This window comes from Tyto alba, unplaced genomic scaffold (genome assembly GCF_018691265.1).
Source record: "Tyto alba isolate M040663 unplaced genomic scaffold, T.alba_DEE_v4.0 Super-Scaffold_14, whole genome shotgun sequence".
NCBI lineage: Eukaryota > Metazoa > Chordata > Aves > Strigiformes > Tytonidae > Tyto > Tyto alba.
In genome coordinates this window covers 21,074,117-21,099,569 of record NW_024881276.1, presented here as the reverse complement: position 1 = coordinate 21,099,569, position 25,453 = coordinate 21,074,117, and the positions used below count along the sequence as shown (strand labels likewise).

The 25,453-nt window shown below is 41.9% G+C and overlaps 1 protein-coding gene across 1 annotated transcript; it reads right to left on the bottom strand.

Annotated features, from left to right (window-relative positions):
- Positions 1-4,366: 4,366 nt before the first annotated feature.
- On the bottom strand, positions 4,367-24,257 carry XK (X-linked Kx blood group). Its single transcript, XM_042789021.1, has 3 exons — positions 23,945-24,257; positions 14,475-14,737; positions 4,367-8,371 (listed from the first exon to the last, which is right to left on the bottom strand). The coding sequence occupies exons 1-3, from the start codon at positions 24,187-24,189 to the stop codon at positions 7,545-7,547; spliced, it is 1,335 nt and encodes a 444-aa protein (XP_042644955.1). The 5' UTR covers positions 24,190-24,257; the 3' UTR covers positions 4,367-7,544.
- Between the last annotated feature and the right edge of the window lie 1,196 nt (positions 24,258-25,453).

Below are 25,453 nucleotides of genomic sequence, written 5' to 3'. Positions count from 1 at the left end.
CCTTGCCATTTTTTTGGGGGGGTTGTTTTCTCGCTTGAAGAGACAACTGCTTATATGCTGTGGTACCCTGGAAAGAAGAGTGATGCATGGTCAGAGAGCAGCTCAAACACGTAAGCCCTTGGTTGCTACAGGACAAGTGATTTACAGGTGTTCACTAATGGATTCCTGCGTGGGGTCCTTGGTGGCTTCCATTTCATTTTGTACCAGTGGGTTTATGCTGGAGAGTGAGGTGTAACTGGCAGTTGAGTTGATTGATAAGTTAGAGATACAGCACTCTTTAGCCTTCCATTACCTTTATGGCACAACATCAACATCATTAGTGAGTATTTCACAGCAAGGCAGAAGTATTTTTTCACTTCTTATATTCCTTGCCTGTTTCCACCTGATAACCCATCTCCCACAGTGTTTTCACTTTCTTCTTACTCTGAAGTACTTCGGTTCACTTCTGATGTATACAGCCAAATCACCATAAGACTTGGCATGTGCAACATCTTAGGTTTCTCCGAATTATTATATTTTATCTTTCCGTAAAGAACAGACACTGCTTTTTCAGGGCAACATATTTTGTCAGCTGATGAAGAAAGCATGATCCAAACAGGAACCAGACAGCTACCACATGGTGTTAAAAATTCTCTGACACAGTGCACAGGTCATTGCTTTTCTTCACATGCATAACGAAGGTGGAATCAGCTAAGCAAACTACACATATTATGACAGTGGTAATACTTCTGCATGGAAATTACCTATTTGTACTGACGCAGAATCAAAACTAATGTGTGTACTGCAACACAATGTATATAATTAAGAACATGCTGGTACTAAAACAGACAAACAACAAATAAAGATAATTTTTTTAAAAAATGAGGCTAGGTCTAGGTCAGGTAGACCTTCTTAGTTTTTGAGGCTGGGTACACTGCCTGACTTTTTCCTGGGGTTTGCACCAGCAGATAAGTCTAGGTGCATCCTCAATGCAACATGCTTTTGAGATACCCTACACATTTCTGTAGGTTTGCAGTGACATTTTATTTTTTTCATAAAATATTTATTTTTCTCATGTTTGGTCTTGCTTCTACTTGTTGCTTAAAAAAAATAAGAAAAGGGGTGGGGGGAGGGGTAACCCACAATAATCCCCAAACACAATGATAAAAAAATGTTTAAAAAACACCTAATTACTCTGAGGTTGTAAGGCTCCCTTGTTTTCTTTGTAGTTCCAGAGTTGATGCTACTCCTTTTTGAAAATTTCCTTTCCATTCTAATTTTTATTTAAATGACACCTGCATGCTTCTGAGTTACTGTACTGCCCACTATTATTAAAGTTTTCAAAGTTGCAATGAAAAATTGATGCACTCCGTGAGTTCAGCCCTTTTTATGGCCATGCAACTTTGGCTCTAAAGAGCAGCCCTACCGAAAAATGCAGCTGAGTGTTTCACTGTGCCTTGTTTCTCCATTTCTATTTAAAATGACCACCAGCCGCAGAAAGGAAGATGTAGCTAGGAGATATATTCTAAAAAACGTAACTGGTGTTATGAGGGCCATCAACTGCAAAACTAAAGCAACTGCAAGCATTTCTCTTTTCTGTTAGCTGTTGAGTTTAGTGCACATCTTAGTACAACACAGATTTACAAGAACTGCAAATCCATGCAATAAAGACAACAAAGTGCAACACTGGTGCCTCATCTGTAAGGGGTTGTGCTACTGTTTTGATACTTAGCTTCCACTCTGGAAGCCAGGTATGAATTAATCTTCACCTTGACTACCTCTGGCATCACTGTCCATCTGAATCCATCCCTAATTTTTCTGAAAGTACCTGTGGCTGATTAAATCTCTGTACTGACAGGGCACATATATCAGATGAACAGACTAGCTGATGAAAGAAATTTCAGAAGTTCAAATGTGTAACATTTATTCCCTGTCACTTCGTTTGCTCTGCCAAAATAGGAATTTAAGCAATTATGAATGTGACGGCACAGAATATGTGTTTAAGACATGCTGTTTCTAGTTCATTAAGTCAGGTCTCACCTTCAAGGCCAAAAATTTACAACTGTGATGTTATTCCAGAAGGATCTCAGTAAGCAACTAATTAGAATCCAACTAATTAGCATCCATCCCCTGCTTAGATGCACTTACCCATTAATGCTAGTCTGTGATTAGAAGCCTTTACACACAGAAGTATTCACTTCTGAATTTCACACCTGAAAGGTAAAATTTTCATACCTGAATATAGACACTCATCATTTCTGTAAAACTTAATTTCAGTGGCAAGAGATTTTCCTTATGACTGTGAAAAATTCAAAAAGGATAAAAGTGTTTTGTTTTTTTTTCAGGATATGAAGTTGTTGTTCATTCAAGGAAGAGATTCAGTAAATTTTCACACTGTCATTTTCAAGTACTTACCTTTAATTTTTACTTTAGTTTTGAGGTGAACCCAAGACCTAACCGTTTTATTATACTTATTTTTCATGGTCACTAAGAAATTAGATAATCCTTAACAGTTCCTACTTTTTAAGTCTTCTATCTCCAGTGAATCAAACTTACCATCTCTGACAAATTACTACATATAAATGTTTCTGTGATAATTCCTGAGTGACTAGAGGCAGTTACCTCAACTGCATTTTAAAATATAGGATTATAATATCCGCTATGATGTTTGGTTTGCAAGTATCTCAGTTCAAAATCCCACTTTCTTTGGTATATGAGCCCTTCAAATAGGCTGGAGTAATAGAAAATAGTTTATAGTTTTAGACTAGATATTATCTGCTGCTACGGGAAAAAAATATAGCAACTACTGGGGAATTAAAAAAAAAATCCCCCCTTTTTTTTTTTTTTTTTTTTTTTTTTTTTTTTTTTTTTTGTTTTAAATTAGATTACAATTTACCAACCCCGAGTACTTCATCAATTCTGAGCCAGGCTGCAAATGTCAGCAGACTGGCTTTCAGATAATCTTTTTTTTAAAAAGGGTTCGTTTTAGTTATCATGAATTTTTCAAGTCCAACAAAACCTTGTCTTTTATTAGAATGGTTAGAAACTTACTTTAAGTAAGTTGTTCTGCAATCAGTGGAATAATACAGAAAGTATAATGTCCTGTTGAGTCCATACTGCACACTTTAAACAGAAGTGACTCTTGTTACCTCCCATGACTGTGATGTCCTCCTCCTCTTTCCTTCTGCATCTCTTCATCCCCACCACTTGTAGTCCTCTTTCATGCTAAGGGCAAGAGGTAGCAGGTATGTGAATTGCTGAGTGATACACAGGTTTGTAACACTTAAAGTGTGCTGATTGCTTGGCTTGCTAAGTGGTCAGCAAGAAGGTCATGCTGAAACCTTTCTTATCAGTAGGATCATTTTATCAATTCTCATCTTTTCCTACTGGAAGCTGACAGTTTTTACAAAGCTTGTGTAAACCTATTTTATTTCCTCAGATATCTGCCCTCAAAAAAATTTAGTTTTACTCTGTCCAGTGAGTTTGATACATATGGGGGAGAGCAGGGCTGACAGAGAAACAGTGTGGTCACATAAGCTTTTTTTAAGAAACCATGCTGAAAACAGAAGTTATCAAACTTGTGACCAAATCTGAAATTTTTCATTGAGATTTTAATCTACCTTTGATTTAAAAAATATATATGCTGGATACTCATTTAAAAATCTTCCCTTGAGACTAAAAATAATGTCTGTAAGAAAGAAAGGATTAATTACATTCTATGCCTTAGGGAGCACAGCTCTTACTAGCAGATTCTGGTGTCCATTGCCACCAGGACTTCTAAAATCCTTTCTCGCTATTCCTCATTTAAGTGATGTGCACGCATTACAACTTGTTACAATGTATCTATTTACATCTAAATTTTTAAACTATATACATGTTATATATATAAATTTACAAACACTTAAACACATTACAAAGTCTTTATGCATTCATGTGCTTCCACAGTAGTCCTCAATATGGATTTTGCTGACTATTCCTAAGGTCAGAGACAAACACATGTTAAATCCAGATGAACATGAAACAAATGTGCAGGAAAAAGTTGTGAGATCCTTTATAAAGTAATGATTTCTTTCTGATTCCCAATGTAAGCCAACTAAATATGCTCATCCTGACAATAAATAACATATACTATCTTGTTTTGTATAACACTGGTCTCTTAAACTGCCTGCCTCCTACAAAATTTTCTGCTGAGACCCCAACCAGCTAAACAGCATTGGAAGCACCACTGGTTGGATGTAAGGAACTCCCAAACCAATCCCAGATTATTCTTCTGTCAGGTCTGCTTGAAAACATTTCTTCTACTTTGTGGTAACAGATGACAGTCTGCTATATAACCTTTACCTTGGATTTCTGAAAGCAGTGGACTAAGAACTGATACCAACACAAGTTAAGGGAGTGTTTCAACATTTTAATTTGTGTTGTTTTACAAGTATAAAAGAAAACCTATGTATCAGATCTTGCATACTCTTACACACATGAATAGTCCTTATTGAGCAATCCTTTGCATGACTCAGGGCTACTCAAGTGAGTAGTTTTCAACAGTAACCCTCCACCGTTCCAATGAACACATACACCTCTAACATTCACAGAGGGGAGTAAAACTCCAGTAAACTTGCAGCACGAGATCAGTCATTCATACACATATGTCCTTTGTAGATAACACTATCCTCTCACTGGGTGTACCCATAACGACACTGCCTAGCCTGTCATTATCATGAGAAAAACTGCCTCTCCCAGCCTTATAGCACACTTCAGAAAAAAATGCTCGTATTTTAAAAGACTGGTCTTAGCAGAGTATTTTTCTCTCTGTGACTCTCTCCTACCCTCTACCAGCAATGGCAGCACAGTTAGATCAAAACATACATTAGAGCAGCAATACTGTTAATCTGCGCTCCATGCTGTGGTGACATGAGGCACAGCAAGAGCAATGGCACTCATGTTTGTGGAGTGTTTCAACTGTATTTGGTTAGTCTGCACAACTAAGGCAAAACCATATGACAGTAATATAACCCATACAAATATTTCTTTTTTTTTTCCCTTCTCTCATAACAGCAATTTAAATATTCAGTTCCCTATGCATGCACTTCAGGAGATGGGTATAAAAATAGGAAGTAATATGGCACACTCTCTAAAAATATGCATACAGCAGCATTCATCACTGGTATGTGAAGTTAAATGGTACTCACGATGTGTATGCACTGGACTCCTGGCTGTGTAACCCTCCTGCTGTTGACTTCACTGTAGCACAGACAATTCACTGGCTGAAGTTTGTGAAGCTTCCACTGTTTCCAAATGGCAAAATCACAATGGTAACATCACTTACGGTGTCCAAAGTCTGCTTTAAGGATCTGAAAGCTCTCTCCCTCTAGGGATGAAATACTTCTACATACGATGCCACCTTTTTTTTTTTTTTCCCCAAAGACTAACATTTCAGACCAGGTACATCTGTAGATAGGCAACCACCATAATTCCCTGATTATTGATGAGTATCCAAATATAAAGTCAGATACTCAGTTTTAGCTAAGAACACATGAAAATTTGGCCCTGTGTGCTGAACTCTGCAGGTTTGGAAGGAAGGGTTACATTCTCACTTGCTTTTTTAATTCACTATTGAAAAAAAAAATCTGAAATACTCCTACATCTAGAAAAGTACAGAGAAATACTATACTGTACTTCTACATACAGAAGTACAGAGAAATACTGTAGTATCTTCAAGGAGTCACCTCACTATTCTGTGCTCCTCAGAGAAAGAAATTAGAACTGAGGTGTTTGGTGTCTTCCCCAGATATGTGAGATACATTGCCACGGCAAGCTCAGGGCAAAAATTCCCATTACCACCCACCAATAATTTAATGAGATCTACTTAGACATACCACACACAGACACATATTAAGCAAAATTTTAAAATTCCATTATAAAACTGAAGTATGAAGACATTCATTTACTGTACAGTAAAGAAAAAAAAAAAAAACAAAACAGCTTACGTTTTTCCAGCTTTGCATGTGACATATTTCATTATAAATGACCTCAGATCTGAACTTGAGACACTTCTAATACAATGATGTCATCCCTACTGAAGAACTTCACATCCTCCATGACAATAGGATGGAAGCTAAACTTAGGACACTAGGAAATGCTTTGGGTCATGAATTATTTGCTTCCAATAGCAGCCATAATGTGTAATACTCAAAAGAAATGCAAGGTGCTAAACAAACAAAGTGCAAAAAGATTTCATTTAATTATTGAAAAGACAGATGGTTTTGTGTATTTCCACTAAATTCTTGGGTGTTCATCTGCTAAAGCTTTCTCAGCAACTTACAAAATACAGAAACATTTTTATTTGTGGTGATATAGTGCATAGAAGAAAAAGTCAATGACTTCCATTTCCTCTTTCAGATTTCAAGCCTGTGATACTTCTGAGGTAAAGAAGTCAGAGGGTTTTGAACTACTGATATTAAACTAACCATAACATATCACAGCCTCAAAAAGAAGGACTCCGTGTTTTCTGTTCCCACATAACAAGTCACTGAGTTGCCTGCTTGGTGTAGTACCAACTCCCTGACAATCAGGGTAGTGCTCATCTCAACTTCAGCCATCTAAAAGGGAGATGGATAGTCAAAACTAATTGTCAAGGCATCTGGTTAACACTGAGTAATAGGTCTCCAGAGAATGATTCGTATCACTTGCCTTAGAGGACATTTTACAATGGGTTGAATTACTCCTTGGAGACATGCTCTGGAGAGCACATACCTGACTAGTTCACACTATTTGTCCAACTTCTAAATGTTTAAAGTTATATAAAGTGAACACCACCCTAATGCCAGCACATCACAAATAAAGTACTAAATAAATTATAACGTCAGAAAAATTAGCTATTCCAGAACATCACAATTAATGTGTTAATTCCCTTACTAACAAGCAGCAAATACGAGGGATGAAACAGTGCAAAGCCAATAACCCCTCTGTTCATTCTCAGTAACAGTCACATTTCAGTATTAGTGCTGGCTAATTGGCTGTTTCTTGGCAACCTAGGCTACAGTGCACTGTACAAGTCCAATTCTTATACCACAGAGAGAAATATTATCTTATTACACTGATTAGAGAGTAAAAAAGTCTGCAATTTGATCAAAGCAGACCACAGGTACAGTCAATATATAGTCAAGGTCTACGGTCTGTTTCCATGCTAGGGTGGCATGCCATAATGACATCCTATCTGATGTAAAATGCATTTCCTTCTATCCTCAGATTTCCTGAGTAAGATGAGCATCAGGCCAGTTTTTGAAGGATGTCTCCTATAAAATTTCAAAACAAGCACGTGATAATAAACCTATGTGCAAAAGACTCTGAAATAGAAGTCTGCAAACAATGACTGCTCTCTGCATACAAACACACAGATACACATACTCATACACTAAGTTTTCCACAAAGGTAGGTTTGTCAGTCGTCATGCAGTGCCACACCTGCAAGAAAGAAAACCCATCCACAAGACACAATGTCCAAGATACACAACGTTCTCAGCAGGTGATCTGCCACCTTCTAAAGGCACCTACTCGCTTCCAGTTGTACTAGGCATTGGAAGAAACACTTTGATGAGGATTCCCCTTTTGAGAATCTATTGTCTTGCTACTGCTCCGCGCTTCATCAGTATTTTCAAGAGATTTCACCTCTGCCTTGTCCATCAGTGTGGTGGATTTGGGAGGCTTGCAAATAAAGCACATGAACTTGAAACAGGACAGCAAACCTTCGGAAATGCTGGATGAGAAAAGCTTTTTGCATGGGTGGCAGAACTGGTAGAACACCAACATGAAGAGGACAGCCATGCAGTAAGCTATCAGGAGCTGCAAGACCAACAGTGGGGCGCAGACATACAGGTAGATATCAGTTTTATAGATGTACCACATCAGCAGGAGGAACGCGTTCTCAATGAATCGCAGCATGTAATACACAGTCAGTCGGTACCAGTTTTGGGATTTGTTAATTAAGTCAGGATCGTTGAGCTTCACCTGCACTGCTGACCAGCAGAACATGTTAATGCCAGCATACAGGAAGGTGAGAAGGCACAAGACGATGGTGGTGCCAACCCTGCTCAATGCCTTCTCTATGTTCTCGGGAAACGGGGACTTGCTTTGCCAGAAGAGAATCCATGGGTAGAAGAAAAAGCCAAAGAAATTCACTAGCACAACAGGGAGAGTCCAGATTTGAAGGACTGAACTAAAAAGGACCAACACTGTAACCCGTGTAGCAATCTCAAAGCTTCTCCACATGAATATGCAGAGGTAGGCAGCTGGTTTCACGCTGACATCATAATCATCGTACTTAATCTTAATAGCCAGGATGTTGCAGCGTAAGGCGCCATATACAATTGACAGGAGAGAAAGGACCATAAAAATACCTACAAAGAGAAAGGACAAATCAGGACCTTCAGCTTAGAAGTTAAAGACAGTGCATCAGAGTAGTGCAGATGCTGTTGTCTTCACAGCGCTCCTGGTGATTCCTAGCAGGATATAATGCCAAAAAAGCAATTCCTTGTATACACTTCTGGGTTCTTACTCTAACCCTACCTCCTATTTTGGTACCCATTTGCTACTTTTCTGAGCAGTTAGAAAGAAAAAAAAGGCACTTAATAGTCACAGGTGTCTCTCCTTCCTCCCCCTGTTGAGGGCTGTTCATACCTATACTGTACTTGGTAAGTATACAGCTCAGTCATAAGAGAATCCCAGCTGCTCTCAAACTCTCACAGTACTCCACAGGGCACAGGAGTGCTACTCCCTCTCTGCACACATGAAAAACCACAAATGAGAAGCTGAAAGTTTGGAGTAACTTGGGTGTGCAGATACGTCAGTGCTTGTGAAGTTCTATGGCGAAGCAAATTTCCTAAGCTCACAGAAAATCTCTGTGATGGAGCTCAAAATTAAAAGCTGAAGCACTTTAAACTCAGAACCACCTGCAGGTTCTCTGCCTGTGTAGACAGACAGAGGTTTGCTGTGTTTTCCTACACATCTTTTTTCTTTATACATCTATCTGTATCATGCATTTAAAAACAACACTCCTTTAAAAAATTTATTTAAATTCAGATCAACTTTCAGGACCTCCCATCTATCCAGAGCCCCTCAAGTGAAGGTTTCATGGCATTTATATTCTGCAGATAGTGAAGGCAGGGGCCAGTTGTTACCTGGCTTCCTCTCCGGATGCAACAGGGGAAAAGCTTCCTGGCACTGCAGGAGGGGAACTTGTCTTACCACATTAAGTGGGTATGAATGTACAAGAACCCTGGATGCATAGAATAAACATTCGTTGAGAAGTACCTTGATTTTCAGAATTGGTAACTGCCCACAGTTTTGTTAATATTTGCATACTTTCTTCACAATTTTTACCAACGTGCTTAATGTCTGATTTAGAAGACTAATTCAAAGCAACCCCAATCAATACTTCTAGTTTCAATCTTAGCATTTTATCCATGCAAGGAACACTTCAAATGGAAATCAGTTAAGCACATTAAAAATGAGTCAGTTGTTTCTTTTAGAGTTTCAATGAAAACTAACCAAGCTGACTGGTCATGCTACAGGGCTTTATATTGCATCAGATAAAATAATCAGAGTTGGGAACTCCTGATTATGTTAATTACTTTTGCAATGCTTAGCAACCAGTGCTTTCTGCAGCTTTCAATTAGTTTATGTGTCAACATCCTACAAATGAACTGGATTCATTGCCTTGCTATTGCTATACAGCCATGACTATCATTTTTTTTCTAATGAAAGTTATTAATTTGTAAGTACGACTTTGAACGAAACAAGTGTATTTTAGGATCTCTAACAACTTTCTAACAGGATTTTCTCTCTCATTTTAGCTAACCTCTCTCTCACCCCAAACCTCAAACACCCCTGAATTATTTTGGAAATAAATAATTAATCATTTAGATCTAATTTTCCAGTCATTTGAAAAACATTTGTCATTCTATATTTTGAACGTGCCAGTTTGGTGGTCCATATATTCTCTGAAAATGGTTATGTATTTGCTTGTTTAATACTTACATTTTTAATAGGTGTTTTTAAACATCTATCTTACAGCACTGTACTTGATTGGAGAATTTTAAAACATGCCTTAGAAAAACATTGGCTGAAAGCAGAAAAGCAAGCAAGTGCCATCGAGAATACCATTAGATATCCTGTGGCTCTTCACAAAATCTTTCCTGTAATTTCAAGCCAGCTCTAGAACTGTGAAAGAACAAATACATTCCAGCAGCTAATGAAGCAAAAGAATATTCTCAGAATTAAAGAAACAAAAAAACCTATCCACTGGGGACAGGGTGCTGCTGTCCTAGAACTCTCCTTGCTTTCTGCTTTGATAAGCTGAGACATTTATCTTATTACCCACTTTCATTTTAGGGATTCTATACTAATCTCAAACTTGTCTTAAAAACTCAAGCCTTCCAAAGAGGCATCTCTCCATTGATAGAAACCAGGTCATGCCAACTCTGGTTTAATACAGTAGTCCAGTCCTGCTACTTCCCCAAAAGCTCAGTACTGTCATCAAAGCTTCAGCTCAAACATCACTTTTAAGTCTGTGAGAAAGATAGTTTGAAGCAACCACAAAGGGAAATGTGGGATGGTGACATTATTGTTGCATTTACTCATCCTGAGCAGGCAAAGAAGTAAAAATTTAAAAGGCAAAGTGTCTTCCTCTGGAACAGCCCAAATTCCCTAACAGTCCTTATGAAGGTGGCATTTTATTTCTTCCTTCCTACTCCCAGAAGGCTGTACTTTTCCTTTTCTTATAAATTAGAGGTGCACACTAACAGAGTCATTCAGGGAGGCACTGTTTTACTTTGTTGGTTTTTTTTTTTTCATGTCTTAAGTCTTTTCAAGACCTGGTCCTTCCCGCTTCAGAAATTGCTAAGAGTGAATTCTGCTCTCGATGAGCTACATCACAAACACCTATTATGAAATCTTACGTTCAGCTAAGAATCATAAGTTATCTATTGTATATACTATAGATTTCTAAACTGATAATGAGAACCCTTGAAAAATAAGGGCACTTATTTTGTTACTTAGGGCAAAACACCTAGATACAAATTTTTTTTGCCTTAAGATATCATTTCAACACTTAGAAACAACTATTAATACTCTAAGTATGTTGTTCAAACAATGAGAAAAGTATTCTGTGGTCAGAGCTTAATGAGTTGAAGAGAAGCAACCGTAGAAGTATCTTAAGATATCTAGTAAGACCACCTACAAAGCCCAGTGATGAATATTAGGAAAGTGACAGTGCAAACCCTAGTAAGTTGAAAAAAATCATAAAAACAAAACTTCTATTCTTGAAGATGGCAGTCACTGCTACAAATCTTTATTTTTTAAAAAGGTACCTTTTCCAGCAGAATAATTTTATTTTAAATGGTAGGAAAGCTGCCTTTTCAGATTATTTTATCACTGCAAGCAACACTTGAAAATGTTATGTTAATGGCACAAAAAACTTTAAACCTACAGAAAGATTGATCTTAATGGCAGCAGATCTTCCGTCTTCAATACTGCACACCGAGAAGTGGCCCTTTCTCAAGTGTAAGGAGCCAAGTCACACATCCCCCACGCTAATAACTCCGGTCTTTTTGGCACCTCCTGGCCTTGTGCTTCTCCAGGTGGTACCACCTAAGGGAGGAGGTCTGGATAGATGCCCAACAGTATGTAAGTGGACCTGTGCCTGATAATAAGCCACCTCTTCAAAGCAAGGTCAGAGCTGGATCTAAGGCAGTGCACAACACGGATGGGTGCTGAAGCACTTAGTACAGGGTGAAGCCCAAATGTGCAAGAGAGACCTCGGCGTCTGTTCTGGGAGTGGCAATTACAAAGTCAGACTGGGCATTTCATACAGTAACAAGTTTGGAACTTCTGCCCAGTAATGCTGTAACCAAAAAATGAACTGAATGTCTAGAACCAGGACTCAGATTAGGCTGTTACATGTGGATTTCCAATGTTGCATTTCAGCCAACAACATTTCTATATATTTCATGCTATATGGTCACCAAACCTTTACGTCTTTCATCACTAACCCAGAGGCTTTGTCGTGCTTTTGCAATTCTCTTTAGTTCTCTTACTTCCCTGGCAGACAGTGAAATGACAGTTTTGGAGAATGCCAGACACTGGCAAGAATCTGATCATCCAGAAGAAAACATCCAGATAAATTAATGAATGCCATGAAATACACAAGAAAGATGCAGTATGGCTCTGATTAACAAAGAGTTAGGCAGGAGGCATGCTCTTTTCAGAACTGTTCGATTCAATACTGGAAGTAATAATGAGTTTCCAACAGATCTGAAAGGGACAAACCATGCTATGTAGCATGATGACCTCATTACCACTGACCAAGCAGAATTCCCACAAAATAACAGACAGGGTAGGGTAGTAATCCAGAAAAATAACAGACTGATGAGGAGCCAAGACAAAAAATGGGGAAATCAAAATACAAGAAGAGAGAGATCATTATAACCAAGACAAATGGAAAAGAGCATGACCTTTGGAGAATCAGTGTCAAAAAAAGGGAAGCTGAAGACATCTGAAGTGTGGAAGAAGAGCTGGACTGGCTGCTAAATTATTTTGACGATGCCGCAAGATCAAAAGGTTGAAATCATATCCCTATACATGAGAATCCCGATATACACATAACAAACAACAAGAACTGTGCTATGCATCATTCCCATTTACTCTGGAGGCTGAAAAATCCTGGTGGACAAAAGGTACTACTGCAGAGATAAGCTGGCTAAAGAGATTGCAGAAAGTTTCAACATTTCAGAAGGTAAAATACACACAAGAGGAATATGGTTAGGAGTCTTGTTTTTCTGTCTCTAACAGACATTGACGTTGTTCCTAAATCACTGATTAAGGAAAAAAAACCTACCTTTTTTTTTCCTTTTCATTTCTGTATTTTAGAATTACATCTGATACAGAAATGGCTTATGGGAGACATGAGATGACTACGGCATTTGCTGGTGGATTCACTGAACTCCCTGGTGAGTGAGCTTGTCTCTGTTTAACTTCACTTCACCCACAGAAGGTCACTTTCCAGTCTGTGATTCAGAATTTATCTCAGCAGTGACTGATAAAAGTCAGAAGAAATAGGGCGTTACAAATCTTTATTAAATATGCAATTCTCTAATCATCTGGAACACAGCGCTTCTCCTTGGCAATCATAACCAGTAAGGTCAACACCAGTAATAGAAGAAATATAATGAAAAGGTGACCTTTCTCAAGCAAATGCCATCTGCAGCAAAGCAATTGGAAATTTTGCTAATTGCACCACTCAGCAAAGGATTCAGCTGCTTTGTTCTCATCCCATGTTGCAGGCACCATGCTTATTCGAAGAGCCTACCTTAGCTGTGAAGTACTCAGAAACTGTCAGGAGCAACATCTTTCAAGTTGCTGCTGCTATGACCTTAAACAAGTACTTTTGTATGAAGACCTTAACCTGTTGTAATATCTTTATGTTCTGACTCACCCTTTGGTATACTAAAGTTTTCCATTCCCTGAGTTGAGGGAGAACCCTGACATTATTATAAAGTCTTCTCCAAAAATCTTAGTTCCTTACCTTGGTACACTGGCAACCAAGGTAGACTGCACAAAAGCAATCAGATTCTTAATATGCCACCCTAGCCTCAGCCTCCCTAGCTATGAAGCTGGTAAAGACCGCTGGCCTCTCGGGACCTTGGAGATAAAACAAGAGCTATTCTGTATTTCAGTGGAAACACACCTCCAGTTCGCACAGGTGCCAAAGTTCTTTCTTACACCAAAAAGCTGGTTGTCCTACAACCAGCTGGAGTAGGTTCTTCATTTAGCAGCCAGCCAGTAAATCAAGATTCTTTTTTTCAAAGAGCCGGAGCACAACATGGTTCAAGATGTGGAGTCCCTCAGTGAGAGATGTGTCCTGGTAAGCCCATGTGGTGCATCACTGCTTGGTGAAGGCTCAACAGCTTGGGTCCAGAGATGAGATGGCCACATTTGCATACCAGCTTACTGAGTCCTGCCTTTTGATTCCAAATTCAGAGTTTGGCATGAGTAAAGACAGTTCACGTCCTCAGTCCATATTTGAAACTGCATTTCTGAAAGTACACCTTCCTTAATGCAGCATGGCAAAACATGATCTGCACTGTACCCCAAGGAATCTTCCAGAAAGTTTGCTCAAAAACCAAAATGGAACAGGGGTAAAGTTTTTTTTTTTCCTCTTCATGAAGACAGCTTAATCCCTCCAGCTGCCTCCCTCTCATGTCATAATGGCTGCTTATCAAATTAATATTTTTATAATAACCCAAGTATGCTACAGGAAGCATCATAGTCTAAAACATGATAGTATAGATAAACTTGTGAGCAGTATCACCATCAAAAGCTGTCAGGGAGACGAAAGCCATTGTAATATGTTTGGCTCTTGCCCAGGGCAGCTACACCTGACTGCTGACCCTTCTCCTCTCCCTCCCAGCAAAATATGGAGGTGATAACAACAGCTCTACCTACTTCTGGCAGCCGTGATCTCCTGCTGCAGGACACAGATGTAGAGCTGGAGCGTGAGCTGGGGCGCTGAGCCGAGGAACGCCTGGATCACAGACGCCCTGCTGAATGCAGACCTGTGAGTACACAGCTTGCCTTCAGCCTGGCCCACCTCCTTCTCAATTTCTTCTGAGTACCCATCCTTGGGCATCTGCCTCTTCTTCGTGATGCTGACATAGGGTTCTTCAACTCTGCCAGCATGGAAGTAAATGTAAAAGACTTCCACACACCTACAAGCAAATCAGTAAATAGAGTAACAGGAAAAAAAGAAAGAAAATCATAGGTCTTCCCAATCCTTAGTATTTTAAGCCATCACATACCAAATCATTTGTTCACAGAGCAAAGCCTGTACATTTTCTCCTCTTGGTAAATTTGGAATACGACAGATTTCACCCTTTAAAACATGAACTGCATGTGACTGGAGGGCAAGAGTCTGGCAGTGTCCTTTGGGCTGCTTGTAGTATTCAGACACAGGAGGCAGTTTAATTGTTTTGTATGGGCTGCCCTTGCTCTCTGCTGTCCTAATAAAGTCCTTAAACTACTCATCCACTACAGTTTTTGTAAGCTCCCAATCCAGGACCCAATTTGGAAGTGTTTCTTCAGATTCTCTTCTCTTTCTCTTGGTGTTATCTGTACATCTGTGACACAGCAATAAAGCCACTTCTCATAACTTTGCCTTAAACAATCTCAAAACACTGGAAAGAAGCTCAGAGTATGAGCGGGTGCACACCCCTCAAACAGTTGGACTCTAGTTCTTGCTTTACCAAGCAGTGGTCCCAAAACACAAATAACAAGTCATAGCAGCAATAACGAGAACAAGCAGTTTAGAGCCTCACAACTCTGGATATTAACATTTTTTTAAAAACAGATACAGAAATAGGAGATTTACTCCTTATGTTTGCTTACATTTATTGCATTAAAGAATATTAAACATAATATTGCAAAAATATTCTAAATGAGAAGATGCTGTGTTTTCAGTTGCTGCAGATCTTCGTACTTTAAACACAGGTGAACCAAACCCTCTTCTTTATGTAAGTCTAACTTACCACAGACTAGCTTCCAAAGAAAAAAGTGGTGCCAACACATACATTTCTATTCATAAATTACATATTGTTGTAATACATGCTGCCTCCACCCATGCACAGAGAATAATCCATACACTTGGGAGGGAATGGAAAGGGCTAAATGGGTTGGCAGCAGCAAATGCTGTAGTAATGAGGACAAGTTGACTCCTCAAGTATTAAAGAAGATATCACAGCCTCAGACACATTTATTAAAGGAGTTTCTGAAACTTCCTTCCAAGGCCTATTTTTAGTTTGGGAAAAACTTTAGCAAAATTATTCTAAGAGAGTTGCTTGGATATGAAGGTGTCAAAGGTGGGCTTAGGCATCAAGCAGGATCCGAAGACAAAGGGGAACCTTGTCTGGGGAGTAATAACAAGCAAGGATCTACTGAGGTACTGAAACAAAAAAGGCCTAAACAATAGGCCTCAAACCAAAGTTAACTTCTGAGTAAACCCCCGGCCAGCAACCAGCATCTTCTCAGCAAGAAGCAGCCAGAATCTCATCAGCATGAAATGCAACTATGGGAACAACCCCTGAAAACTGTAAGTAAACAACAGGAAGTAACTGTAAATCTCAAATGTAAAGAAAACCAGGAACTCCTCAGAGGTGCCCGGATCCTGGCCAGATCCAGATGCACCTGAGTGTGCAATGTCAATCTACCAGATATCTCCCGTGCATTTTGTCATATAGATTTACAGATTTGTTTGTTAAACTGTATAAAAGCCGGACCCTCTCACAGCACAGACGGAGACCTCACCTACGAGTGGACGCACTGCGGAGACTTCCCAATTGCCGGGAAAGGCTCTCCGACCCTTCGCTCCCCAGCTGATGCATGGATCTGGATGATGGTAAAGTATGAGGGCAATTGGTGCTGTATATTTCTTAATCAGTATAGCTAGCTTTATGTAGTAATGACTAGGTGCGTTACCTTGCTTATTCCTTCTTCTGCTTAAAGCTAAAGTAAAATAAGCCTGTTTCTTTAGCTTGGTGTCTGTGTCCTTTGTGTTAACACCATCAACTGGCAAAACAGGTACAGATGAAGTCACAAGTTGAGGGATAAGGAGAGGAAAGAAACACTGTTTCTGTCACATTGCACAGTGTCCTAAAAATACAGGGCCTGCTGTGGAAGAGTCCATATACAGCAGGACCATAAAGGATAAATGGCATTGACTACTGAAAAATAAAGCCCCCAAAAGCCCAAACCCAGTGCAGACACAACGTGTTTTCTCTTTTATGCCTAAAACTGGTACAGGCTTCAAGAAGAAAAACAATCTTAGCATGAGCAACAAGATTGGTGAGGGCTGGCTTCCAGACCAAAGGGAAACTCAGGGGAGAGAAACCCCCACTGCAAGGGCAACCTGTGGCACCAGCTCTGGTCGCATCCCCCCCCACAGCCTGACATACACGGTATCATCTTGTGCAGGCATCATCCTCTGATCAGGACTGAGCTGTCTTCCTCCCTTCCACAGTGACTGCTGGGGTTCATCTCCTCCACCTGTCTACCTCTGTGGGTTATACTTGCTGGAATGTAGCACCTCTAAGTCTCTTGCAGGTCAGATTTGGCCACTAAATTTTTGAACTGTACAAATAAGGCTTTTCTCCTATTTAAAAGTACGTCACAATCACAAAGCACGGAGCTATGCTTGTCTGAGACTTTGAATTCCCATTTCCTTCTCAGCTTGATTTTTTTCAACAATTGACGAGTCTAACACAGCCTTTTAGTGGAAAGCTCACAGACCAAATTGCAAAGCAGCACTAACAGAAATTCAAAAAAAGCATACCGATTTTTGTTTTAACAAACTTGATTTCATTTCTTCTCCTAACTGGACCACTAGCAAGTTTCGCCTGCTCTAGATGGAGAGCAGTTTTAGGATCCTGTAGTACTATCCTTGATTCACTTAGCTTCAGCTACTATTATCACTAAAGCTATCTGAAGTATCTGGTGTGCTGGAGGCTTCATTCACAGTGGTGACTTTCTATTTTCCCCTTGTTAATCTTTTCAATCCCTGCCAGTCTTGTTCCATGTGAAAGAATCCACACAGCCAAAAGTAAGTGTGAAAAATTAATAAAGCACAGCAGCTTATGAAGCCGACAGAGAGTCTGAAAACAACAAATTGATTTTATTCCAAAAGAAAGATCCCAGGACATTTTTGTTTTGCTTAGTATTCACAGCCATCTATTCATCTTTAGCTGAGGGCAAGTCTGAAGCTATTACAGAAAATGAGATCTCAGCATAAGCCTCTGAACTCTTGCCATGTATGACTAGAAGCAGATACAGTCTAGGGACCCATCTAACAAAAATGCAGTAATCCCATAAAAGAGATTATAAATTTCATAAGTCTACTGACTATAGCAAATATTATAATCAACAAAATGTTGGGTTTTGGTGCAAGCATTTGATTTGTATTTATTAGCTAGGTATTAAACAATTGTTTATTTAATATTGTTTATGATGGGAAATTTTATGTCCATATGCAAAGGCAAACACAATGTGAAATGAATGGTCTGATGAACAAACCTTAGGGCCAAAGGGGACTTTTGTTGGCACAACAGAGTAATAAAAATGGTTTGTGCAAGCACTCAGAATATGCCACTAACGATGTCCATCTTCTTCTGAGCCCTGTCTATCCCATGCAAGAGTGTCTCTGGAGGTCACATCTCCTCAGGCCAATAACAAACGTACTCAAGACTCCAGCTGGTGCCACTGCCTAAGCAACCACTTCAAACAGGAGCAGACTGGCAGCTGATACACTAGAACAAAATAGCACCAATCTAAATGTTTAAGTAACGGAGTGTAAGAAGAGGGGCACAGGCACTTGAAGAACCATCCAGGTGAGAAGGGTTCAGAACAGTGATGAAGAATCAATTCAGACCATATACCTGTGCCATGCTACAACTTTGTCTATGAAGTGCATTCAGAAAGGTTGTCTTTAAATGAACTGGCTTGTTCTTTTCTAGTATGAAGCAGAACTAAAAGACAATGCAAGGTGATTGCTTCAAGTCTGTTTTCCTCCACAGTTACAAACTCTGCTACAGAACATGGAACATAGAGGCCCCAGTTGCTCCAGTTGCTCACTGCTTATTGCTGCTCTGCTCTGGAGGACCAGGAATGGGAGAGCTCAACTTCTGCACAATCCGTCTCCTGCGATGCAGTGATGTTTAGGGCCCTTTCAACAGATCCTCACATGGCATCAACAGCAGAAGGCATGCAGCCGTCTGGTTTCACTACATGTAAAGCAATGACAGTTGCAATATGGGCTCTGAAGGAACTAAAATTACTTTGAAGAAAAAAATGTCAGATCTACTCTCTACAGTGAAAGTTAAAAGGTAAGAAAAATATGGTGCTGTTTTCTCCCCTGCTGCCAAATCCTGGCAGAGAGAAGAGCTATACTTTTTCAAGGATCCTTATGGTGCCTACAAAGAGTGATTCAGCAGCAACATATTCATCTTCTACACAGTCAGTAGGAGGAATAATCCTATCCTTGTATGCCTGCTGAGAGCAAGCACCTCATTCCCCCTTTTAATCATGGATGTGTGGGATTTAAATACAGGCCAAATAATGGTGGTGTGAAGAGGGAGCAGGCAATGAAAACAGGGAACTTCCCACAGCCAATAAGCACTTCAGGAGCAAATGTCTATTCGAGAGACCTATCCACACATGCTCACTGCAAATGTGCAAGCAGATTTCACTAATGACTCAATTTTTGGTAATTACTTTTCTTTAGAGAACTGTGCAAAAGACTTATCAGTCCTGCAGATTTACTTACCTGTGTCAGACAAAGATCTGTTCCTCACTCATTGTTCTACCTTCCATCTGACCTGACTTTCTGCTCATCACATCTTGGACACCTAACACATCTGCTCAAGAATAAAGAAAAAAAAAACAAAAAAGCCTGAAGAGATTCTAGGCATATTTTTCCCATCTGGAAAAGAGGGAGATGCATCAACAGTTGTAAAGTTTAGAGCTAGGAGAACCTCCTACAGTAAGGTCTGCCAGCAGAAGTCCTACACAGAAGAGATGTTTTTAGACCTGCGTTGTTCTAAACTATAAAGCAGGTCACTAGGAAAGAGAGACTACCAAGACTACCCACAAGAGACAGTGCTTCTGCACAATGTGACTGAATTGTATCTGCACCTTTATAGCTTATTGATTTCAAACTGTCCAAGATATTAGTGAGTCTGATAAATTTCAGCCTATAAATGTTTTGGGTTTGGGGTTTTTGTTTGGGTTTGTTTGCTTTGTTTTTTTACTTTCTGCAGCTCACATAACTTAACTGTGGCTGTAACAGCAGCTCCTCTGGCAGTTTAATGCAAACTTCCTACTGCATCTGCTTATCTGCTTTGCTGCTATTTACACAGTACATAGACACATGTAATTGTTTCTCCTTGTGCCTTGAGAAACAAAGCATGATCTCATTTTAAAGAAAAAAAAAAAAAAAAAAGAGAAGTCTATTGTTTATATCCTTGTCCCACTAAAATCTGAGGAAAACTGTCATTAATTAGTGTTCTATATAGGGCTTTTGATTTTTTCTTTGCAGGAGAAATTCATCATCCTGCAGACAAAGCCATCTCCTAATTGCATGTTCCTCGTAAGGAAGAACCTGTAGGCCCACATTCGGCAAACAGAGCACTAAGGACAGTAGTTTCAAAGACACCAGCAGTCACTTAGCTTTCCTCTCCATGAAGCTGGTATCAGAAGGAAGCACTGCCAAGTTCACACCAGTCCCTTCCGGATATGCCACTTCAGGACTGCCTTCAGTAAATCAGATGGCAATGAATCACCGCATCCAGTGGACGTACAGTCCAATACCACCAACATTCCCTGCTCGGGACTGTAAGCCCTGACCATTCAAGTCTGTTGGAAATCTACACTCCTTACTTCAGCTCCTGACCTATTGCTTGCAGAATACAGAAGGGCAAGCAAGTTAACAGGGGTTTCTCTGGTACCCTTCATGAAGAGCTATTTGCATTTTGAACAAATCCCTAAGCACGCTAGCAAAAGTACATTGTTAGTATTTATCAGAATTGTAGCAGCACCTAAAACCTCAAGACAATGTTGCTGCTACAGGTGCTTTCCAAATGAACAGGGAACAAAGAGACAGTCCTTGGCTCGGGAGCAGCTGACAGTGAGCCAAAAAGCTCATCATGGTCTTCTCAAAAGAAAAATGTATTATATGTCTCACTAACATTTGTCATCATTTTAAGTCATTTTTTTGTGCAATAAATTATTTCATGAGGTAAAAGAATATTTTTTTACAACAACAAAAAAAAAAAAAAAAAAGAGAGAAAGCATCCAAATATATTTTCTAAGCATCCAGACAAATTAGTGCACTCACAAGGAGTGGTGCTGACCTGAAATGCTGCAGGAATCCCCCACAGTGCCCAGAAACCTGCAGTCACTTTGTTCCAGCCAACTCTCTGCATACATCCTGGGGACCAGCGCCAGGCCACCAAGGGGGAGTAGGAATTTTCCTCTACATATTGCTCTAAATTTATAGCAAAACTCTTAGGGAGTGGGAGAAGGAATTCAGAAAGGGTGCATTAACAGTACTTTCCCAGTACAGCAAAAGTCCTCTCCAGGAAGAGTGAAGTTTCCTAATTTTAGTGCTTCCAGTGGCAGCAGCAGGACAGCAAGTGCCTCCTGAACAGGTGGAGTGTGGGTGTTTGGGGAAGGTGGTGGTATGCAAGAAGGTTTTATGAGAGAATGTACTCTTTTCTCTGTCACACAGAAGATTCAAAATAGGCTGGATCATTTGGCTTGCAAAGCTAAATACCCTCCTTCCCTGCCAAGATATTTCCCTACCATTCCCCGAAATTTAAACTTAAAATGTTAAGGGAAGAATGAAGGGGAGAGAAATGTCTAACTTTTATGACTATGAAGAAAACTCACACAGTGTATATGTGCTGTCCATAAGCCAGTGCACTGGTATTTGAGACCAAACAGAGAAATACTAACTACCCTGTATCATGTCACAAACCCAAAAGAGACCGTTCAAAAGTTAGTGTTAGCTTTTTCAAAGCCAGCAGAAGCATACTGCCCTCTGTTGAAGCACTCTGTCTCACACACCCTAAAGGCTCTTTAACATTTCATTCAGCTGCCGCAAGCAGACAGAGCCTGGTGCAGCTCTACTGTCTCTGTGTCCTATTTGATCTAACTTGACCCAGCCCTCCCTAAAAGGCTGTGCCAGTGAGATGTAAGAGACAGAACACAAGGGACTGAGCGAAGCTTCATACTGGGGAAGCAGACAACTAACAGCAGCAGGAGTCTCTGGTGCAAAGGAGCAGAGGTTTGCCTAAAAGGATGGGACAAAATGGCTCCAGGGACAATGGTCCTTTGCAGCTTACAATGGTTAAAGCTAGAGTGAAGCGATGAAACAACCAAAAAATATTTTGCCTTGTAGCTATCACCTCAGAATTGTGCATATTCCTGTCCACCGAGTAGAAAGCCTCCTCTGCAAAGTAGGGAAAGGTAAGGTATTTCATGTGCTGAAAACACCTGAACTCTAATGATGCAGATCTACACCTGATGGGAAGTGATTGGTCTCCTCTTCTGACAGATACAAAAATGTTTAGTGGCAGTGGATAGGAAGGCAAGGAAAAGAGACCTTTAATGTCTGTCTCAGAGCCATCACTTCACCTTCCCACACTTCTGTACTGTATCCTACAAATAGACACATTTCCCTGAATCTAAAGAGAGATTGTTTCCTAGGAAATTTTCCTCTTAATTTGTAGAGTCCTTCCAACCTTTAGCAGGAAATTAGTTTTTCAAGTGGCATGAATGTACTACGCTCTTTTTTTGTTAGTAATTATAATTCCAGTTGTCCTGGGTCTAGGGAGAGGTTAACATGCATCACTTTGCACTGTCTAAATGATGCTGCGGGGACTGTGTCGCAGGCATGCTGCAACGCTTCCAGAACATCTTCAAATCTCCTGGAAATGATAAGTTCGTAAACCTTTGAGAAAGGCAGAAGTGCAGACCCGACGACACGCTCGTATGCTGCAACATCAAGGAAAGAATAGGAGAGGGCTCCTGTGTGCCCACTAGTTTCACAGCAGTGACTGCAGCTGGGAGCTGGCCAACACAGCAGAAAGCATGTTCTGCACAAGATGAGACTCGTGTTGTAAACAGGTAAACTCGAGAAAGAAAGAAAAAGTGGAATCATGCTTGGTGGGAAAGGTCAAAGCAAAAGTCTGTGTCTCTTGCAGACAATTAGAAAGAAAATCCTCTAATTTGTTGTTGTTGCTTACATCCTTTGTTTGCTTCTTCCCATCTTGCAGTTTGACATGGCATTCCTTCCTTGTCTGACCTCAAGAAACTGATTTATAATGACAAAAGTCATGAACATCATTTTTACTTGATAGTTGCTTTCTCTTTGGTTCCACTCTTATTTTCCAAAGAATGTGTTCTTCGCTTTTAGAAAAATCAGAGCTATTCAAGAACTTAACTGTTAAGCCATAGCTTAAGTCTCTTTAAAATATTAACAAAGCAAACAAATAAACAATATCCAGCCACAGTTATAGAGGAATTAAATGTTTCTGAAGTGTAAGATGTTTTGTAACATCCAAACTGTTCACCCTTATTAGTGCGAACACATCTTCCTTTCCCACACTGTCCGGAAATTTCAGAAAGTTGGGGATACTTCTCCTAGTCTCTACTACAGAGATACTGTATTTAATTCCCTTTCTCTAAAAAGATTTGAATGTAAATTTAAAGTGAAAGCCCCCAGTAAGCATTTTGTCATGGGGTTGCACCACCTCTGTAAATTCTCATCTATCTGTTTCGATCTTTTTTTTGGTCTTCTTTTTCCTCCCTAAGGACATTTTCCGCCAGAAGTTGAGCCGAAGTTGAAAAATCTCCGAAGCGATTCAGGGCATGACGCTCGCTTCTGGAAAGAGGAGACCGACTGAAGCGTCACTGGTATGTCCAAGATGCACTGATGGGATGGGTACTACCGTCGACTTAAACTAGCAACGGGGTGAGCCTCCCTGGGACGTACCCTCGGGGCGAAGCCGAGCCAGCAGGGATTTTGGGCCACAGCCATTTGCAAAAACCCGCGGGGGGCGGGGGGCGAGGAGCGCAGCGAAGCTCTGCCCGGCCCTGGGCGGGAGCGCAGCCCGCCGCCGGCGGCCCTCAGCGGGGCCCGGCCCGCCCCCCCGCCAGCACCCTGCCTGCCCTAGGGCACCCACCGGCGCCGTTATTCCTCCCCCAGCTTTACAAATAAGGCTGGGAAGGACCCGACAACGGCGCGGAGGAGCAGCCGCCGCCGCCCGGCGCAAGGGCCGGGGCGCTCCGGGGGGACCCCGCGGGCACCGCGGCCGCCTCCCCCCCCGGGGTGGGACGGGGCGGGGCGGGACGGGACGGGACTCACCGACCTGACGAGGGGCCCCAGCTGCAGGAGGTGCAGCAGCAGCACCAGCGGGCGGTCGCGGCTCACGTCGCGGTGGATGAAGACCAGGCTGAGCTGCACCAGCGCGCAGGGCAGGAGGGCGAAGAGCAGCGTCAGCCACTGCCACATGCGATCCCCCGCCGCGCGGTACGCCCCGCTCAGGCACAGCGCGGCCGCCGTCTCGGCCACGAAAAGGACGAGGGAGACGAGGACGGAGCCCGGGAATTTCATCGCCGCCCGCGGGGCGCGCTGCGACCGCGCTGTAGGCCGCCCCGCGCCCGCCGCGCCCCGGGCCCGCCCAACCGCCGCGGCGCGGTGAGGTGCGGTGTGGCGCCGCGCCCGCTAGGGGGCGCCCGCCGGGGGCAGCCGGCGGCGCGGCCGCCGCGCTCCGGGCGGGCCGGGAGGGGCCCGGGGTGGGCCCCGGGATGGCGGCCGGGGGTCACGGAGGCGCTGAGGCTGTGTCTTGGGCAGAGGCGGGGACGTGGTGTAAACGGAGGAGCGATCCTCGGTGGCGGGCGGGGAGCGCCGCCGCGTCGCGTCTCCTTTGGCCGTAAAGTACATAAGGGAGCTAAGGGAGGGGGGGTGTGTGTTGGTGGGGAGGTGGGGCTGCTCTTCAGGGGGATCTCGGCAGGCTGGAGAAATAGCTTGGAAGGAGGGGGTAAGGGCAAAGCGCTGCAGCTGGCAGAAAACAACCCTGTGCAAGAATAAAGGCTGAGGAACAGCTGATGTAAAAAAACAACCAAACAAAACCCAACAAAAAAACCCAACAACAACAAAAAAACGGTGCGGAAAAGGAGCTGTGAGTCCCAGTAAGCCTCCCGTGGTGCACCTAGTTCAGAGACCTCCTCACCAAATGAGCAAGACTGCTGACGGAGGGGCCGTTTTACCACTTTGTCAGGTGGATCTTAGCCCTGCTTGTCAGGCCTTGTCCTTCAAAGGCTCCTAGGGTCACAAAACCCAAAGCCCTGCTGCGACACCAGCCGTTGGCCAGCAGCACGTGCCTGCTTTCCCCTGGCCTTTCCCCTCCACCAGCAGGAGCCAGAAGACCACCCCATGCCTTTCTCCCTTGCCACCACAGCTCCAGAGCCTGTCTGGGTATGCGTGAGGTCCCCCGGCAGCGTCACTGACACCCGCATGGACGAGCAGCAGGAGGTAATAAAGAGCCTGAGAGCAGGACGAGCCTTTGCAGTCTCTCCACAACACCCTGAGTCTGAGCACCTGGCAAGAAATGAAGCTCAGGTTGGCACACGGTGCTTGTATCCTGCGCTGGGGGAGCCTCCCATCACCACCACTTATCGCCTCCTCTTGGTGCAGGCACTTGGTTCATGCTCAGCTGGCTCTGATGCCTGCCCTGGTAGATCTTGTTTCTCCTTGCCTCTTCCCAGGTAATTACAGATCTGCATGTGGATGTTAGCTACAGCCCCAAGACCTACCAGGAACACAACAGGAAGGCAAGATACGGAGTTTGAGATGCTATTTGCCTATTAAAGAGAGA

What these genes read in the sequence shown, in the direction of transcription:
- XK (XM_042789021.1), bottom strand. Translation starts at nt 24,189, where the DNA reads ATGAAATTCCCGGGCTCCGTCCTCGTCTCCCTCGTCCTTTTCGTGGCC. An exon ending in CAGCTGGGGCCCCTCGTCAG is followed by an intron (nt 14,738 to 23,944) that starts GTCGGTGAGTCC and finishes ATTTGCTTGTAG; the next exon opens with GTGTGTGGAAGTCTTTTACA. An exon ending in GGAGATCACGGCTGCCAGAA is followed by an intron (nt 8,372 to 14,474) that starts GTAGGTAGAGCT and finishes TTCTCTTTGTAG; the next exon opens with GTATTTTTATGGTCCTTTCT.